Source organism: Saimiri boliviensis, chromosome 12 (genome assembly GCF_048565385.1).
Source record: "Saimiri boliviensis isolate mSaiBol1 chromosome 12, mSaiBol1.pri, whole genome shotgun sequence".
In the NCBI taxonomy this organism is placed as follows: domain Eukaryota; kingdom Metazoa; phylum Chordata; class Mammalia; order Primates; family Cebidae; genus Saimiri; species Saimiri boliviensis.
In genome coordinates, this window is record NC_133460.1 from 68,611,438 (window position 1) to 68,628,497 (window position 17,060).

Genomic DNA, 17,060 nt, shown 5'->3' on the forward strand with positions numbered 1-17,060 from the left:
TTTGATGATTAGTTATATAAAGGATTCAGCACATAGTAGGTTTTCATAATTGGAAGCTCTTAGTTTACTCTTATACTTATTAATTCTACAAATGTATATACTATACAGTTTTCTGATTTGACTTCTTTCTTCCCTTTGAGAAAATAATATTGTAGTACACAAAGGAAGATGAAACAATTAGAAGAAATTTCTTCATGAAGAAATGTATTTTGATTATTAAAATACATTAAGAAATGCCATCTTGTCTGGACATGTTGGCTCACATCTGTAATTCGAGCACTTTGGGAGGCTAAGGTGGGCGTATCACTAGAGGTCTGGAGTTCAAGACCAGCCTGGCCAAAATAACAAATATCATCTCTACTAAAACTAAAAAATTTAGCCGGGCATGGTGGCACATGCCTACAATCCCAGCTACTCGGGAGGCTGAGGCAGGAGAATCACTTGAATCGGGGAGGCATAGGTTGCAGCAAGCTGAGATAATGCCACTGTACTCCAGCCTGGGTGACACAGTGAGGCTCCATCTCAAAAATAAATAAATAAATAAATAAATACCCTGTCTAGACATTTAGAGTATCATGAGAACCTATATTTAATTCACTATGGTTAATATAATTAGCTTGATAATAAGAGATAAAATATGGAACAAAATATTGTCATATTAATTTCCAAGCATCTCACTATTTGGTACAAATCACTAATAATTTATTACAATATATGTTGAAAGGCCATACAGCTATAATTAAGGTTTATGCACTCTTAAAATAAATTTTCATAAGCTACAATTTATTATGCCTCCACTTAATATCTATGTTCATGTAATGAAGTTTCAGATTACTTAAAGGGCTCTTTTAATAAAAAAAAATTTTCAAAAATGATCCAGAAAACATTTTCCATGTTCTTACTCATACGCTAATTGCTAATAACTATATGCCACATTTGCGTCTGCTTTCCCTGGACTGCATAATTTTGAAACTTAATTTACTAATAAAATTGTAACTTTGTTCCTCAGTTAATGAAGGGAAATAGATAAAGCAGATACACATATTACTTATTGTTCTCAATTATGTGCTGAAATCTCAATGTCTTCCAGGGACTCCTGAGGATTACCCAAGATTTTTCCATATGCATCCCAGGACAGCAGAACTTAGTCTCCTGGAGCCAGTAAACAGAGACTTTCGCCAGAAATTTGATTTGGTTATTAAGGTAAATTAAGCTAATATCTTATTTCCTTGTGTTTATGAACTGCTAATCAGATAAATCTGTAGAGGCTGCTGTAGGCAGTTTTATGTTATAAAAATTAAAATGAATGTGGACAGCAGTCAACTAATTTTTTGTTAAAAAAAGAACAAGTGAAGTCCAATTTTAATATGTGGCATTGCTTTTCTCTAAAATAACTGTTTATAGTACTGTGGGTTAAATACTAAATATTCTTATATGTAACAAATGCCTTGATCAAATATATGCAGTTCTACACAACTCATTATGTCTTCTGGCATGTATTTTTCTACTAAAAGAAATTAGCATTTTACCACAAAAACATGACCAGTTAATATGTCTAAAATGTGCTTGTCGTTTTAATTTTGTTTTATTTTTTATTTTTATTCATTTTTATTTTAATGTATTTTTAACGCTGATTTTTTTCAACATAAAAGTAAAGGTCTTGCCTATCCAAAGATGCTTTCAATATATATCTCATTATTTTCTGTACATTGAAAGATGATCTTAGACCTGAAATAATTTTGAAGCTAAGTTAATCTTTTTGGCATTTCATTTTTAGTTTGATAATATCTATGTATTTTAATAAAATAAGTAGATACTGCAGAAATGCAGATGATCCTCTAATTAATTTCAGTGGATTCAATGAGAAGTTGAGATTTAATCTAAGCAATGAAAGAAAAACAGGAATTTGCCAGGCAGAGATGAGGGCTGGGGAGAAGGCATTGTAAATAAAAGACAAAAGCAAAATTCAGCATAAATTTTGTATATAATGCATAACTTTCTCATAGTTAAATGCAAAAGAAGGCACTAGAAACATATCACAATGGTATTTTACTTACCTTTTGAAAAACATAAACATATTAAAGGAAATTGAAGTAAGGTAAGGAAGCTTACCGAGAATGAACATTGTTTAAGCTGCTTTATATTTGTTGACATAATTTTAGTGATATTCTTATTTGTATAAAATATGGAAACTGAAGTTCAGATAAGGTAAGTGATTACTTTAGAGTTCCATTACTAGTAAGGGGCAGAGTTGATATTCGAAGATTAGTTCTGTGTACGCTAAAGCTATGCTCTTTTCACTTCACAAATATGCAGATGCTGGAATTGGTTGTCTGTTGCAACTATATGTAAATCCAACTGCAAAGAACATTATGTATACATGCCTTTCATTTTAGCTCAAATTAAGAGAGCTGTCCTTAGCACAGAACCTGTACTCATTCAGTTATCATTGTCCTTGAAAAAACTTATAGTCTAGAAAGGGCAACAGTCATATAAACAAATACATCAGACATAGTACGTGAAATGCTAAGAGGAAGACAGGTAAAAGTGGTAATCACACACAGAATGGGGACATTAAATTAATCTGGGGATTCAGGGAAGGTTTTCTGGAGATCATCCCAAGCTAAATGTTGCTGGATTGAAAGAGTATGGCCAATGACTAAAAGTGGGAAATATGTTTGAACATAAGGAGGTGCAGAAGTAAAAGCCTGGAGGCATATTGCACAGATCGCGAACAGTTAACGGGGAAATGAGGTACAGAGCCAGACCGCAGAGAGAGCCTGATGAATGACTGCAGTTTCCTTGGATTTCATTCACTAAGGGTTTGGGAGTTATTCAGCAACAACAGAAAAAACCACCACTTTAACCAATTGTGTCAAATGGCCATGTATGAGATTCATCTTCTTAGATTGACTGCTTTATGTTAATTATTATGGGAGTATATAAAACTCCAAAATGTGTATTGATTTTTTATTGTGGATCTACCTGGAGTCTTGTGGTGCTGCTTTCTAAGGGAATTAAGAGATTTGATAAAGTGCTTCTTCTAGACTGCCACATACGAAACCAAAAGTCAATTATTTTCTTTTATTATCAAATTCAGCTGTCCTGGTATACTTAGTACAGTGTAATGCAGTCCATCAGTTATAGAAAAAAATCAATTAGAACAGGCCACCATTTTTTTTTGTTTTAATAACACTTTTTTATTAATGGAAGTTTTAACTGACATTAGATTCAAATTACCATGTTTTGTTTGCAGTCAAGGGCATAATAAGTAAAGGTATCAACTGTAATAATGTGTCACCTGCTTGAATAATAAGTGAACACTCTAGTATTGTACAGGGGACTATTGAAATGCTGCAATCTGGCAGTTCTCTTATATAGTAAGTCTTTCAACTTCTCTCTCTCTCTTGCTTTTACTTTACTTTAATACTTCATTTTTTCATTGGCCCTAAAAGTTTTTGTTGGACAGATCCCAATTTATGTTTTGGAAGCTGAGAAAAAATAAAATGAAATTTCTTACATTTTGAAGAATTACTCTGCTTTGAAAAGCTATGTGTGTATTTAGCAGCTGGTGACTGCCACAAATTAGAGATTTATCATGTTCATTTTTTCCCCTCTATTTCTCCCAGTGACTTATTCAGCATGCTGACAAATAAAAATGTAAAGATGAAACTTGGAAGACAAAGTGGAATAGTTCACAAACTTTAGAATATGAAATGATTAAAACATATACAATTGAAAAAGATTGTTACATTCTAAAACACTATCCTAAATTTTATGTAATTATAAACCTTTAAGCATACTTTAAAATGTGATATACACTGTGAACAAGAGGCATAGATTTGGTTTACCCAGGACAGTTCCTGTTTATGTCTGTTGTTTTCGTGTAATTATTCATAATACCCCTCTTTCTCTTTTAAATATCCCAGTTTGGATAAGTTATTTGTTCACTACACTCATAAAGCAAAAGCAATTTATGATGTAGAAATATGAAAGCACATTTCAGACGTTGGTAAGAGTGAATTAATTCATGTGTGGACCATCTATTACAAAGTCCATAAAATTCACTTTCATTATTATAAGTAAAGTATTTTTGAAAGTGTTATTAGTAGATATATTATAGTTCAGGCATCTGACACAAAGCTACTAGTCATTAATTATTAAGACCAATTAAATGGCTAAATTATGAATAATTCAATATCTCTCAGTTCTTCAAAGAACAATTGAAATTTTTAATCTAAATCCCTTTAATTAACAACCAAGAGCAAAGATCATAATGAAATTAGAAACATCATTATTTCATGTTTCCTCTGATGTTCATGTTGTTACTCACTGACCTACTTATTCTGTCTAGCACGCTGCCTTTTAAATTCTTTTCCTTCCTACTCATGAGCTCATTAACCTGAGCTCTCACCAGTTACCTGCACACCCTCCATTCCAAAAGCACTCAACTGCTTCCAGTGCTCTAAACTAACCATGCTCTTTCTGATATCAAGGCATTTAGAGATAGTGTCCCTCTTCCTGAATTATTTTTCCCTCATCTTGTCAACAGTCTAATTCAAATTGATGCTTCAAGTTTGTTTTTTTCCTTTTTTTTTAATCATATTTTTAATTCTGGGATACAGGCGGAGAATGTCCAGAGAATTGTTACTTAGGTATGCACATGCCATGGTGCTTTGTTGCACCCATCAACCTGTCATCCACATCAGATATTTTTCCTAATGTCCTAATGCTATCCCTCCCTTAGCCCACAACCCTGCAACAGGCCCCAGTGGGTGATGTTCCCCTCCCTGTGTCCATGTGTTCTCATTGTTTAACTCCCACTTGTTAATGAGAACATGTGGTGTTTGGTTTTCTGTTCTTGTGTTAGTTTTCTGAAAATGATGGTTTCCAGTTTCATGCATGTCCCTGCAAAGGACAGGAATTATCCCTTTTTATGGCTGCATAGTATTCCATGGTATATATATGCCACATTTTCTTTATTCATCTATAAGTGATGGACATTTGGGTTGGTTCCATGTCTTTGCCATTGTGAACAGTGCTGCACTAAACATACATGTGCATGTGTCTTTACAGTAGAATGATTTATAATCCTTTGAGTATATAAGTAGTAATAGGATTGCTGGGTTAAATGGTATTTCTCATTCTAGATCCTTGAGGAATTACTATACTGTCCTCTACAATGGGTTGAACTGATTTACACTTCCACCAACAGTATAAAGCATTCATATTTCTCTACATCCTCTCCAGCATCTGTTGTTTCCTGACTTTTTAATAATCATCACTCTAACTGGTGTGAGATGATATCTCATTGTGGTTTTGCTTTTCATTTTTCTAATGATCCGTGATTATAAGCTTTTTTTTTCATATGTTAATTGGCTGTATAAATGTTTTCCTTTGAAAAGTGTCTGTTCATATCCTTCGCCCACTTTTTGATGGGATTGTCTTTTTCTTGTAAATTTAAGTTCTTTGTAGATTCTGCATATTAGCTCCTTGTCAGATGGATAGACCGCAGAATTTCTTTTCTATTCTATAAGTTGCCTGTTCACTCTGATGATAGTTTCTTTTGCTATGAAGAAGCTCATTAGTTGAATTAGATCCCATTTGTCAATTTTGGCTTTTGTTGCTATTGCTTTTGGTGTTTTAGTCATGAAGTCTTTGCCCACAACTATGTCCTGAATGGTATTGCCTAGGTCTTTCTTCTAGGGTTTTTATGGTTTTATGTCATGTATTTAAGTCTTTAATTCATCTTGAGTTAATTTCTATATAAGATGTAAGGAAGGAGTCCAGTTTTAGTTTTCTGCATATAGCTAGCCAGTTTTCCCAGCATCATTTATTAAATAGAGAATCCTTTCCCCATTGCTTTTTTGGTCAGCTTTGTCAAAGATCAGTTGGTTTCAGAAGTGTGGTGTTATTTCTTAGGTCTCTGATCTGTTCCGTTGGTCTATATATCTGTTTTTCTACCAGTACCATGCTATTTTTGTTACTGTAGCCTTGAAGAATAATTTGAAGTCGGGTAGCATGATGCTTCCAGCTTTGTTCTTTTTGCCTAGGATTGTCTTGGCTATACAGGCTCTTTTTTGGTTCCATATGAAATTAAAAATAGTTTTTTTTTCTAATCCTGTGAAGAAAATCAATGGTAGTTTGATGAGGATAGCATTGAATCTATAAATTACTTTGGGCAGTATGGCCATTTTTACGATACTGATTCTTCCTATCCATGAGTATGGAATGTTTTTCCATTTGTTAGTGTCCTCTCTTATTTCTTTGAGCGGTGATTTGTAGTTCTCCTTGAAGAGGTCTTTTACATCCCTTGTAAGTTGTATTCCTAGGTATTTTATTCTATTTGTAGCAGTTGTGAATGGGAGTTCACTCATGATTTGGCTCTCTATTTTTGGTATATAGGAATGCTTGTGATTTTTGCACATTGATTTTGTATCCTAAGACTTTGCTGAAGTTGCCTATCAGTTTCAGGATATTTTAATTCAGAAGACATTTGTCCTAGAAAGGCATAGCCATGGGTAAGAAGCTGCTTTTTGCAGCCTGTTGGCTCCTAGAGTGGCCCCAGTGACTCTATTGAATATACCTGTTTATTTTCTCCCAAATTCTAAAGGAGGGCAGATTGAGATACATTGTTTATACTGCAGCCTGTGCCCCTACACCTACCTGTACACAACACATGGAAGCTGCTCAATAAGCATTTGTTGTAATAATTTTCTCCATGGCACAACAACTCTTTTCAGACTGCTGAATTTATGTACCTACATCTTCACTCTATCTAAATATGCACATTTGAATGCTTATGTACTTAATAAATTTGATCTTGCATCTCCGTCCAGCAAAAATAAGATGCAAATGTGGCAAATAGATGTTCACAGAAATCCAATCCCTGGACAAAAGGGCAGACCTTTGTTATGGTACAAGTAAAGCTCTTTATGACTACATCAAAAAATGCATTTCTTCTAAAGAGAAGTTACATATTTACCATAGAAAATGGGACAGGGAATTAAAACTAGTGAGCATGACTCTAATGCTGACGTGTCTGATGCTCTGGCATGGTGCCGTCCCTTAGTAATTTGAGAGTTACAGGGAAACTGCATTTGAGAAATGATTGAGGGCTAAGAGGACAGCTACTGCAAGCCCTGTCCCTACGTGAGTCACTAATGCCACAATTCTAGAAAATGTTTAGTCGCTATTTGAATAGTGATAGAAATTATATTTCACTTCATAGAAATTTAACAGAAAACCCCGATTCCATGATTTTAAAGCATATGGCATTTGCTAATTTTCGATTTGTCTAATCCTTGATGAGTGCTTCTTAGGTGCCTGGCATTTTGCTGGGTGCCAAGGAGATAGAAATGTATTTTAAAAAGCTCTGCCTCAAGGAAATCACAAATAGGGACATCATGCATTTAGACGTATTTTCCTTTGGATGTCTGCAGTCATCTTTTCAGTTATTGTTTGGATGACTATTCCTACTTTTATTGTGACAAATTAAAACAGCAAACTATACACATCCTTTAAGAATTCCAAGCATTCTATTTTTGATTCTCCTTTTTCAGTGACTTGTATTTCAGTTGGCCGTCCACCCACGCTAGGCCCTTCTGCTTCCTCACTGTTCTCTGCTCTCATATGTTCCCAGCCAGTCACTCATAGAATCCCTTCTTGATACCTTTGAAATTCTCTTGAATATGCCCACTCTACTCATCCACTGCAGTTCTTTAGTCCATATTCTCTTAGCTCAACATCTTACACAAGCAGTCTCTAAAACCACAGGTTCATTTCCTTGCATCTTTTCCATCTTTTCACACTGCCAACAGCGTATCACTAAAACGACAACAAAAAACAGCTCATGCTGCTGCATATTGACTTCAAGCCGATTTAGAATTTGCCCCCTACCTGAATTTCCCACAAAGACTTTGTCAAGTTGAAATATCACAGGTGTCTAAGTCAAGCAGAGCAGCAAGTCACAGATCATCAGTCATTGCCTCTCAAAACGAAAAGGGTGGAACCTATCGTGAAAATGAAAAAGCTAATCAAATTAGTTAAATCTGTTATGGAGAAGTGAAATATAAGTTACTATTCCTTCTGCTCTAAGGTGTATATCATCAGTTTACAAAAAAGGGGAGAGAGAGAGAGGGGGGGGAAGGATTAAGCACTCCATTAATGAAGTGAGACTGAACAGGGGCCATCAGTGATGCAGTGAGGACAAGAGAAAAGACATCAGGGCTGCTACTGCCAAACTACAAGAAGGAAGACAAATGCTACAAATGACATACCTTCTGTATCTGGAAATATTCTAGCTATGTATTCCTACTCTTAGGTCAAGAATGACACACACACACACACACACACACACACACACACACACACACACACACGTGCTAGTCAGTTCAGGCCAGTCTAACCAAGTACGAATGACTGGGTGGCTTAAAAACAACAGAAATACACTTCTGGCTCTTCAGAGGGCTGGAAGTCCATGATCAATATGGTCAGGTTCTAGTTAGGTCCCTTTTCTGGGCTGCAGACTGCCACCTTGTGTTTTTATCTTCACTTGGTGGAGGGAGGGTGAGAGAGCTTTTTGGGGTACCTTTTGTAAGGACACTAATTACTTTTATGAGAGCTCTATTCTCATGACCTGATCACCTCTCCTAATTGTATTACATTGGAGATTAGGATTTCAACATGAATTTGGAGAGATGTAAATATTAAGTCCATTGCACACCACATGCCAGTTCAATAGGTTAGTCAGTAATATAGTAAGTTTATCTTGTCTACCCCAATAGACAGGTCTCTAAGGAAGGGCAAAGTAAATATCCCTTATACATTTTAGAGAAAATCATCCCACTGAAATTTCAGTCATGACTTGTTGTTAGTGATGAAATGGCAATCTTTCCATGAATTTTCAAATAAATATTGCAGTTTCTGAAGTCACTTGACTTTTGGTACACTGACAGGCATTCATCTTTTATTTTGGTTTTGTATTCTCCTTTTTTTAAACTTAGCAGATTGCCAGATAAAGCATATTTTGCTTTGTTATAATGTGTCAGAGCATCCAACTAATAAAAGAAGATGCTCTCCACTGGGTTAAAAACAGAGGGCCAGCAAGAATTTGGGAGAAGACGACGTTTTATGAAGCTCTCTCTATAAGATCAATAATGCTTATAATTAATCATAAAGAAAATCCTTTATGTTAGGAAATTTGAGCATATCAGTAAATAAGAGGGAATAGTTAAGAGAAATGACTATATCTGTTTAACCTTAACTGTAGCATATTAAATAAATGAGCTCAGAGGTAGAATATGAAATGTAATCTGCCTAAGTATAAAGTGATGCACTTGGTTAGCATTAAAGGATCAAACACCAGAGAAGGCAGCTAAGAGTATCCTTCAGGTTTTTGGCCACAGTGTGTGACTTTACAGGACCTCCCACCAGAGAGTTCCTCCACAGGGTGCCTGATTCCATACCCAACAACACATCATGAGAACGGCAACAATTTGACTCGAATGTCATACGGAAATGCATCATAGAGGAAGTAGAAGGTCCAAAAGAAGTCAATCTAAAAATCTTTACCTTTTAAAATGTTTGTCCTTATGACTTAAAGCAAAAATATTGCTGAAGAGCCATACAATCATGCCTAGGAAAGAATACATAATACCAAAACACAAAAAGAAGATTTGGGTTTCTTCAGAAAGAACACTCTTTTTATTTTCCACTTGTTTGTCTCTAAGAATTCTAAGTATTGGCCTGAATTAATTAACTATTATGCCAATTATGGAAGCTAATAGAAGGAAAGCATGATGTCCTCTTATCTCATACAGTTATTAGTGCAGCAGGGTTAATCAGAACGGCAATAGAATGTAGCGGTTAGCTGACAGAAGACACACAGAGGTGACAGTTTACTTGGCCTTTTGTCTTCCCCACAGGGTGACCTGTAACTTCTTGGAAGAAGAAAGGCAGTTTATCCGTTCCCATCATAGTACCTTGGTTTTTCCCAAGGCCTTATTGTCTGCAAAGGTCATTGTAAGAGTACAACAGCAAGTCCAAACAGTGTAAAGTGTTCAGAGGAAAGGCATTTTCTGAACTCTTGCCAGGTCTCCCCACTCTGCAATCCCCACACACATAAACATCCTTAGCACTCCACACATACGCACCCAAGGAATTGTTCTTCATAGATCTTGGTTCCATAGAAATATAACAATGAAAAAGCATACTGAAAACCTTGTAGGCTAAAGCTGTGTTATTTTTTAATCTCAAGAACAGTCTGGAAGGTGGAGAAACACCTCTCACACTCACTACCTTCTAGGCTCTGAAATATAACTCATTTAGAGATAATATTTTTATGTTTTTTTTTAATTTGCTTATTGCAAAATACATTATTTTAGCTGACTAATTCACGGAAGGTACTTTAGTGAGGTTTTCTCCTGGTTGAGAAAAAAAAAACTAGGAATGGGGTCAGAACCCAGTGTAGGATAAGATGGCATTGCTGGTTGGGAGGCAAAAGACAGGATAAAACTTAGAAAAATAAAAAATAAGTTGGAAGATTCATAGGAATAAATTTTACTCCTTTATCACTATTATAGTTTTTTATCTGGCTGACCTTGCTGTTTATACCCAAAATGATTCTTACGTTCCAAACACCAGCCAAATAGCTCAACATGTTGGTGATAAGTGAGTTTTCAGAATCTGTGGTCTTCTCAGAATGGCAGAGTTATTTTTTCTTTAAATCATTTAACATTCCTTTAGTCATTCCAGTGTCAATTTATATCTTACACTATAAGCAAAAAGAAAGACTTTTATTGTTAAAAGTTATACAAGAGCTTTGAGGATTCATGTTTTTATTGCAATGAATTATAAACAGAATGGGCATATTCTTGAAGCAAAGATAGAAAGTATTTCTTTTTTCTTTCTTCTTTTTTTTGAGATGGAGTCTTGCTTTGTCGCCAGTCTGGAGTGCAGTGGTGTGATGTTGGCTCATTGCATCCTCTACCACCCAAGCTTAAGCTAGCTCCCTGCCTCAGCCTCCTAGATAGCTGAGACTACAGGCATGCGGCACCACACCTGGCTATTTTTATTGTATTTTAGTAGAGACAGGTTTTCACCATGGTGGCCAGGATGGTCTCGATCTCCTGACCTTGTGATCCACCCGCCTCAGCCTCCCAAAGTACTGGGATTACAGGTGTGACCCACCGTGCCTGGCCCCAGAAAGTATTTCGTTTATTAAAAATATTCCCTAGATGTGAAATGTATCAGTGCTGTTTTGTTGTTATATTTTAAAGCTTTTTAAAGCATGTGCTTATATTCTATCTAGTGAAGTTATCTTTTTCTTTTTGTCATTAAGAAAACTCATTTATTTCCAACCAAGAATATACTTTTTTGCTGTATAATCTTACAAACAAAAAACTGTACAGCATACAACAGTTATTTGTATTTTATCCCATGAAGTTTATAGGTTTTTAAATTTATAAGTTTTTGAATATGTTTAGTAATGGTAGTAAATTGGCTTACAGTCAAACTGTGTATGTATCCTTTAATTTGTAGAGTATTAAATTTTAAATAAAGGAGTCTCTGGTAGGTTTTAAGGCAGTTAATTTTATAAGCAGGGTCAAGAATCAATGGGATATTCTTATTTTTATTAGGATGATACAAACATAGTTGCAGAGTTTTTCATTACTTTTAATGGCAGAAACCCTAATAATTTTGTATTAGTTGATAATATGATCATTGATTCATGGAGCACAGGTTTTTTACAGTCATCTCTCCCTAAGACATTTTACACACACACACACACTGATGAAGTTAATCTGTTCCCATTTACTGTTGCTTTGAACCCATTGTCCTTGTAGAGCTTCGGTGAGTTGCAGGATCCTACAGAGAATTCCCTTGCATAAATGAGTTTCCTCTATTCTGTTTCCAGCAGAATAGAATCCAAATTAGGAGACTTTGCTGAAAGTGAAAAAGAGTGATAATCACTTACATAAGACGCTAGAGCAGAGTTGGCTTCAGCTGCTCACCCTATGCTTTTTTAGTGTAAGAGCTACCTACAAGCCTGTGTGAGAGAAGCTAAAATGCCTGATCCAGCTGATCCCAAAGGACTACTGATTCTACGTATCAGGACCATAGCATGTACTCGCTTTGAAAAGGCAAATGTCAGAGATATATCCCTGCAGAATGAAGATTTCCATGTGATTTTCAGGAAGCTAAATTTTGAGAGCAAATCATATATTAAAATCACTTGAAAACTTAGGAAGATGTGATAAAATAATAAAATAAGTAAGCGATATAGTAGATAATATCAGATATTATGGTTGAGCCCCCAAGAATCTGCCTTAACAATTACCTTAGATGATTTTAAGGCAGCAGATAAGAAGCAGGGCTTTGGAAACCACAGCGTTTGGAAAACGCTAGTGGGAAAGTACAAAAGGCCAAGTCTATTAGGGTCTATCTTTAATGAACACATATGGTTGAAGATGGGAGCGTCTTTCATTCTCATGTATATTAATATTGGTTTTCCATGTGACTTCTTAGAACAGTCTTTATTAAATTACCACTTAGATTAGAGTGGCCATATTCTACTTTACTGTGACAGGAGAGGGAGGTATAGTCTATGTATACTTTCTTGGGAGCAAGTTCATAGCTTTTTTTTTCATAGTAACATTTTAATTGAAATGTTGACAGGCTACTGACATACAAAAAAGTGTGTATCTTGATGAGTTTTCACAAAGTGAAGTTAATCATGTAGCTAACAAAAAGATTTATTTTTGTTAAAAAAGATTCTACAGACATCCCATATGCCCCAACACCTCCTCCTAGTTGCTAACCACTTTGTTCCCACCTATCACAACCACTAACTTCCACTATAGGATTGTAACATCATAGATTTGTTTTATCTTTCTTTTTTGGAACATTTTATAATTGGATTAAATGTTGATGTTTTTAATCTGACTCTTATGAGTTTGATTAAAAAGAATTTTATGATCCCTTCTCCTTTCCTTTACTGTGACCAACTCAGGAAATATATGTTCCACAAACATATACTTGCCAGCTGTGAAGAAACTCAATAGCAATGAATTGTTTGCTAAAGGAAAATTTGAGACTTTTATTAAAAATTTGATTTCAAAATAAAAATGCAAGTAATTCACGTTTGAATCTCAAGATAAACATGTCCAAATGTCAGGCTATTTGAAGGTTGTACACTAATAATATTATTGCCAAAAAATAAATTGGCTGGAAGATTAACTAAACATTTTAACTGTCTAAAGTGATTTTGAAAATGTTAATCAAATGCAATTTCTATCAATATAGAGAGGATGTATAATTTAGTTCTCCAGCAAAATTAACCAAAGCGAGCAATCTTCTTTGTCTACTTGAGAGTTGAATTTAAAATTGAACGTAAAGGAATAAAGAGATCTGCATGAATCCTTGGTAGTTTGGTTGACATCCCAGTTTTTCAGAGTCATCTTCATATAAAGGTAAATACGCAGCTTGTACCTTGCTGGGTGAAGAAACTTGGAAAAAGTATACCCTTGTATATTGAAGGCTTTACTGCACAGCTGTTTAGTAAGGGGTGTGGTGTCTAGGAAGGGAACAGAGGAAGAAGAAAATTTTGAATTACATAGCAACTTTATATCCTATGTTTAGACTAGCAACAGGAATATACTTTTACTCAGAATGTTGTCATTTTCTGCTTTCAGTATACATTTGTCTTTCTCTGACTAGACACCAAAAATTTTCTGCATGTTGAATTACCTTCTCTCTGCTTTTTTTCCGTCAATCTGAGTTTCCTTCATTTAAAAATAATGAGGTAAAAAACAGTGGCTTACACCCAAGACTCTATTGATACTGTATATACACATACACACATGCACACATACACCAGCATACATAAATACTAATTAATTATGGCTAATGAAATGTCAAGAGGATTTGACCATGATGCATGAAGAGTAGCTAAGACTGAGTTTATTATTTGTAGAATATTCCCACTGACATGCAAGCAATCCTTTGTAATGCTAGACTCACATAACAGTTTTAGTGGCATTGAACCTCTGCAGTTGATAATTGTATAAGAATATGCAACTTCAGTTACTAGACTCTGAATCTGCTGGCATGACAACACTGGGTGCACTATATTATCTGGAGTCTTGATTCCAGATAATAAGGACTATCCATTAATAAAAACTGTCCTCTTTAGTAACCATAGGGCTAAAACAAAAGATTCTTTACAAATTTGAGTTTGAGTAGTCACACCCAGCATGATGTCAGTCAAAGTACATGCTGCTGACTTTATAACCACCATAGACAGATTGAGAAAAATGGAGATTCCTTGCCTCTTACACCAACATATGAACCTGAATCTTTGTGGGTAGGTTGTAGGGAATCTGTTTTTATTAGGCCTTCCATTCTGTTCTTAGACACATCAGAGTTTGAGAACGATTGCCTTGTGTGGTTGCCATGATTTTTAACATTTATCTGTCTCTTACCTCTGGTGAAAAGAGAATGTCATTTGTTTTCCATACCCACTCCCTCTATCCATCCTTTATTCCCTCTTTTTCTTCCTCCCTCCCTCTTTTTTTCTCCCTTCCTAAGATATCCAATTATTTGCGAAAATTGGCCACGCAGGTTCTAAGAACTAGGGATTAAAAGCTATAATGCAGTAAGAAATACAAGTAAATTAAACTAATAGAGTAAATTAAAGTGTGCTAAGTGGACTATAAGAGCATACACAGTCAAAATAGTGCCAAAGTCCTCAATTTGATTCATTCTGACAAGAAAATATATCTAAGATGTGTTAAGAGCAAGGTCACAACAAACTTTTCATGCTTTAAGCTACTGTCCATTTAAAAATTCATATAAATAGGACTTTTGAATAAGTATTATGTGTAAATGCATAAACATTCTGGAAGATTATAGATTATTCTATTCACAGCACCATCCTCATAGAGATGGAGCCACAGTTGGCGAGTGAGGGAGCTGGGTGAGGTCCATTCATCAGATTGGCAGGAATATGCATCAGTATCAATTACACAGAGGTAAACTTGCATATATTAAAAACCTTTAAAATGCATGAAAAGAGACATTTTATAAACTAAAGGGTTCATGTTGTACATTGACATTAATTAATTTCTACTTTATATGCCATTCACACACACTGAAAAAAATCCATGAATATCATCTGTCGAACGGGAATTAGAATCATATCACATTCACTTAATTTAAAAAATTAAGGTAAAGCCTATTAAAATTAAAAATACAGAAAAATAATAAATATATTTTTGAACTTCTTCCATATACCCAGGATTATCTGAAATTTTAGCAGTGAATCAAACAGGTACATTTACCATGTCTATACTAATGGAATTTAAAAATTTAATGAAAAACGAGGTTCAGACTAATTACAAGAAAGGGTTAGATTTACAGTAGCATAGAACAGTGGAATTTACCACACGTACAATACGATAATTCTATTTTTACATGTTATAAAAATACTTCATAAATTTATAACATACGTCATAAATAGAAAAATGCTTCATAAATTTATAACATGCAAATTAAAATGTAATATTACCATACATTTTAAAATTACAATATTTATTTTTAATGTTTAAGTAGGATAAGACCATAATTCATGACACTGATTAAGTCTATTTTTTCATGTCAAGTTTACTGACATTGAATATTTCTTGGCATATATAATCTACTAATGCATTGTGAAATGAGAAGATGGAACTTTAAATTATCAATTTTCTAAAAACTGGCTTTCACTTTTTTCCCCTCTGTCACCTGAAGCAAGAGGTGACTCCACGTTTCTTGTTTTGAGTACCTGGGAGTATGTAGCTGCCATTAAAGTGAAAAAGACTGTGGGTGGAGGAGGCTTGTGGAGGTAATCAGAGCTTCATTGTTACAGATATTTATATCTGAAATGTCTGTTAGATACTTAAGCAGTATAATGAAGCACACAGTTGGATATGGATTGTGGAAGTCGGAGGAAAAGCCCAGGTTGGAGATTAAAATTTGGAGTCATAATAATACTGACATTTTTAACACTATGAGATTAGACCAGATTGAGCAAGGGAATGAGTATAAAGAAAAGATGAATAGCATCTCGCTTCTGGGCCACTCCAAATTTAAAAAGTCAGGGAGAAAAGGAGAAACTAGCAAAAGAGAATGAGAAAAAATGGATTGTAAGATAAGAGAATGGAGGAGGTATTGTCGTGAAAGGATAGTGAATGATGTTTAAGTGCTGAAGACAGGTCAAGTAAGATAAGGACTGAAAATAAATATTGCTTTTAGCAGTATAAAAATCACTGGTGATTTTGACAAAAGTGGCTGGCTTTGAGTGGCAGAGGCAAAAGTATGATGGAAGTGGGTTTAAGAAAACTTGGGAGAGTGAGGACAGTGGAAGCACTTGAGATCTAAGGAGCAGTCTCTGTAGATGAACAATAAATAATTCCTGGAAAACATGATTTATTTCTTCTTTCCTAAAATGTATTTAAGTGATAAATAATTTGATATACTTTACCATTGTCTTTTTTAAAATTGTTGAGTCTACTTGAAAGGTTTCATATTCGAGATGATGAAATTGTTAAATTGTCACCAGTTAGCAAGAACAAAGTTCTTCTGTAGTCTCAGTCTTCTGGTACAAGGTGCTCAGAAATTATCAATATTTCCTTGCTTTAATATTGAAAATGGTATGCTTTTTCTTTTTCTATGTTTTGCCTTCCAAGGCAACAAAATAGTGTGTTTTACAGACTTCATTTTTTTTTTTTTTTCTTTTGGCTTTAGTTTTACATTGGTCTCACTACTGAAAATGAGACCCATGCCCAGATTCTTTTCAAACAAAACCCAGTATTTAAATATAATGTTTAACTCATAATCATAGACTTTGTAGATATATATAAGGTTATCTTATGAAAGTAAATGATTTTTAAAATACTACCTTGTTTCAGTGGACCTGTTTTTAAAATATTTCTCATCCCATTCACCAGTGATTTCAGGAGAACAGAATAATTCAGATTTTTGAGAACACTTACTTATGTTATATGGAAGAAATATAATTG

General features: G+C 34.7%; 1 protein-coding gene across 1 annotated transcript in view; it reads left to right on the forward strand.

Moving 5' to 3' along the window:
- Positions 1-17,060, forward strand: part of PCDH15 (protocadherin related 15) — a 1,717,060-nt gene that overhangs the window by 1,341,438 nt on the left and 358,562 nt on the right. The window contains exon 18 of the mRNA XM_074382505.1: positions 1,091-1,203. Coding sequence (XP_074238606.1) covers positions 1,091-1,203 — 113 coding nt within the window. The remainder of the gene's footprint in view (positions 1-1,090; positions 1,204-17,060) is intronic.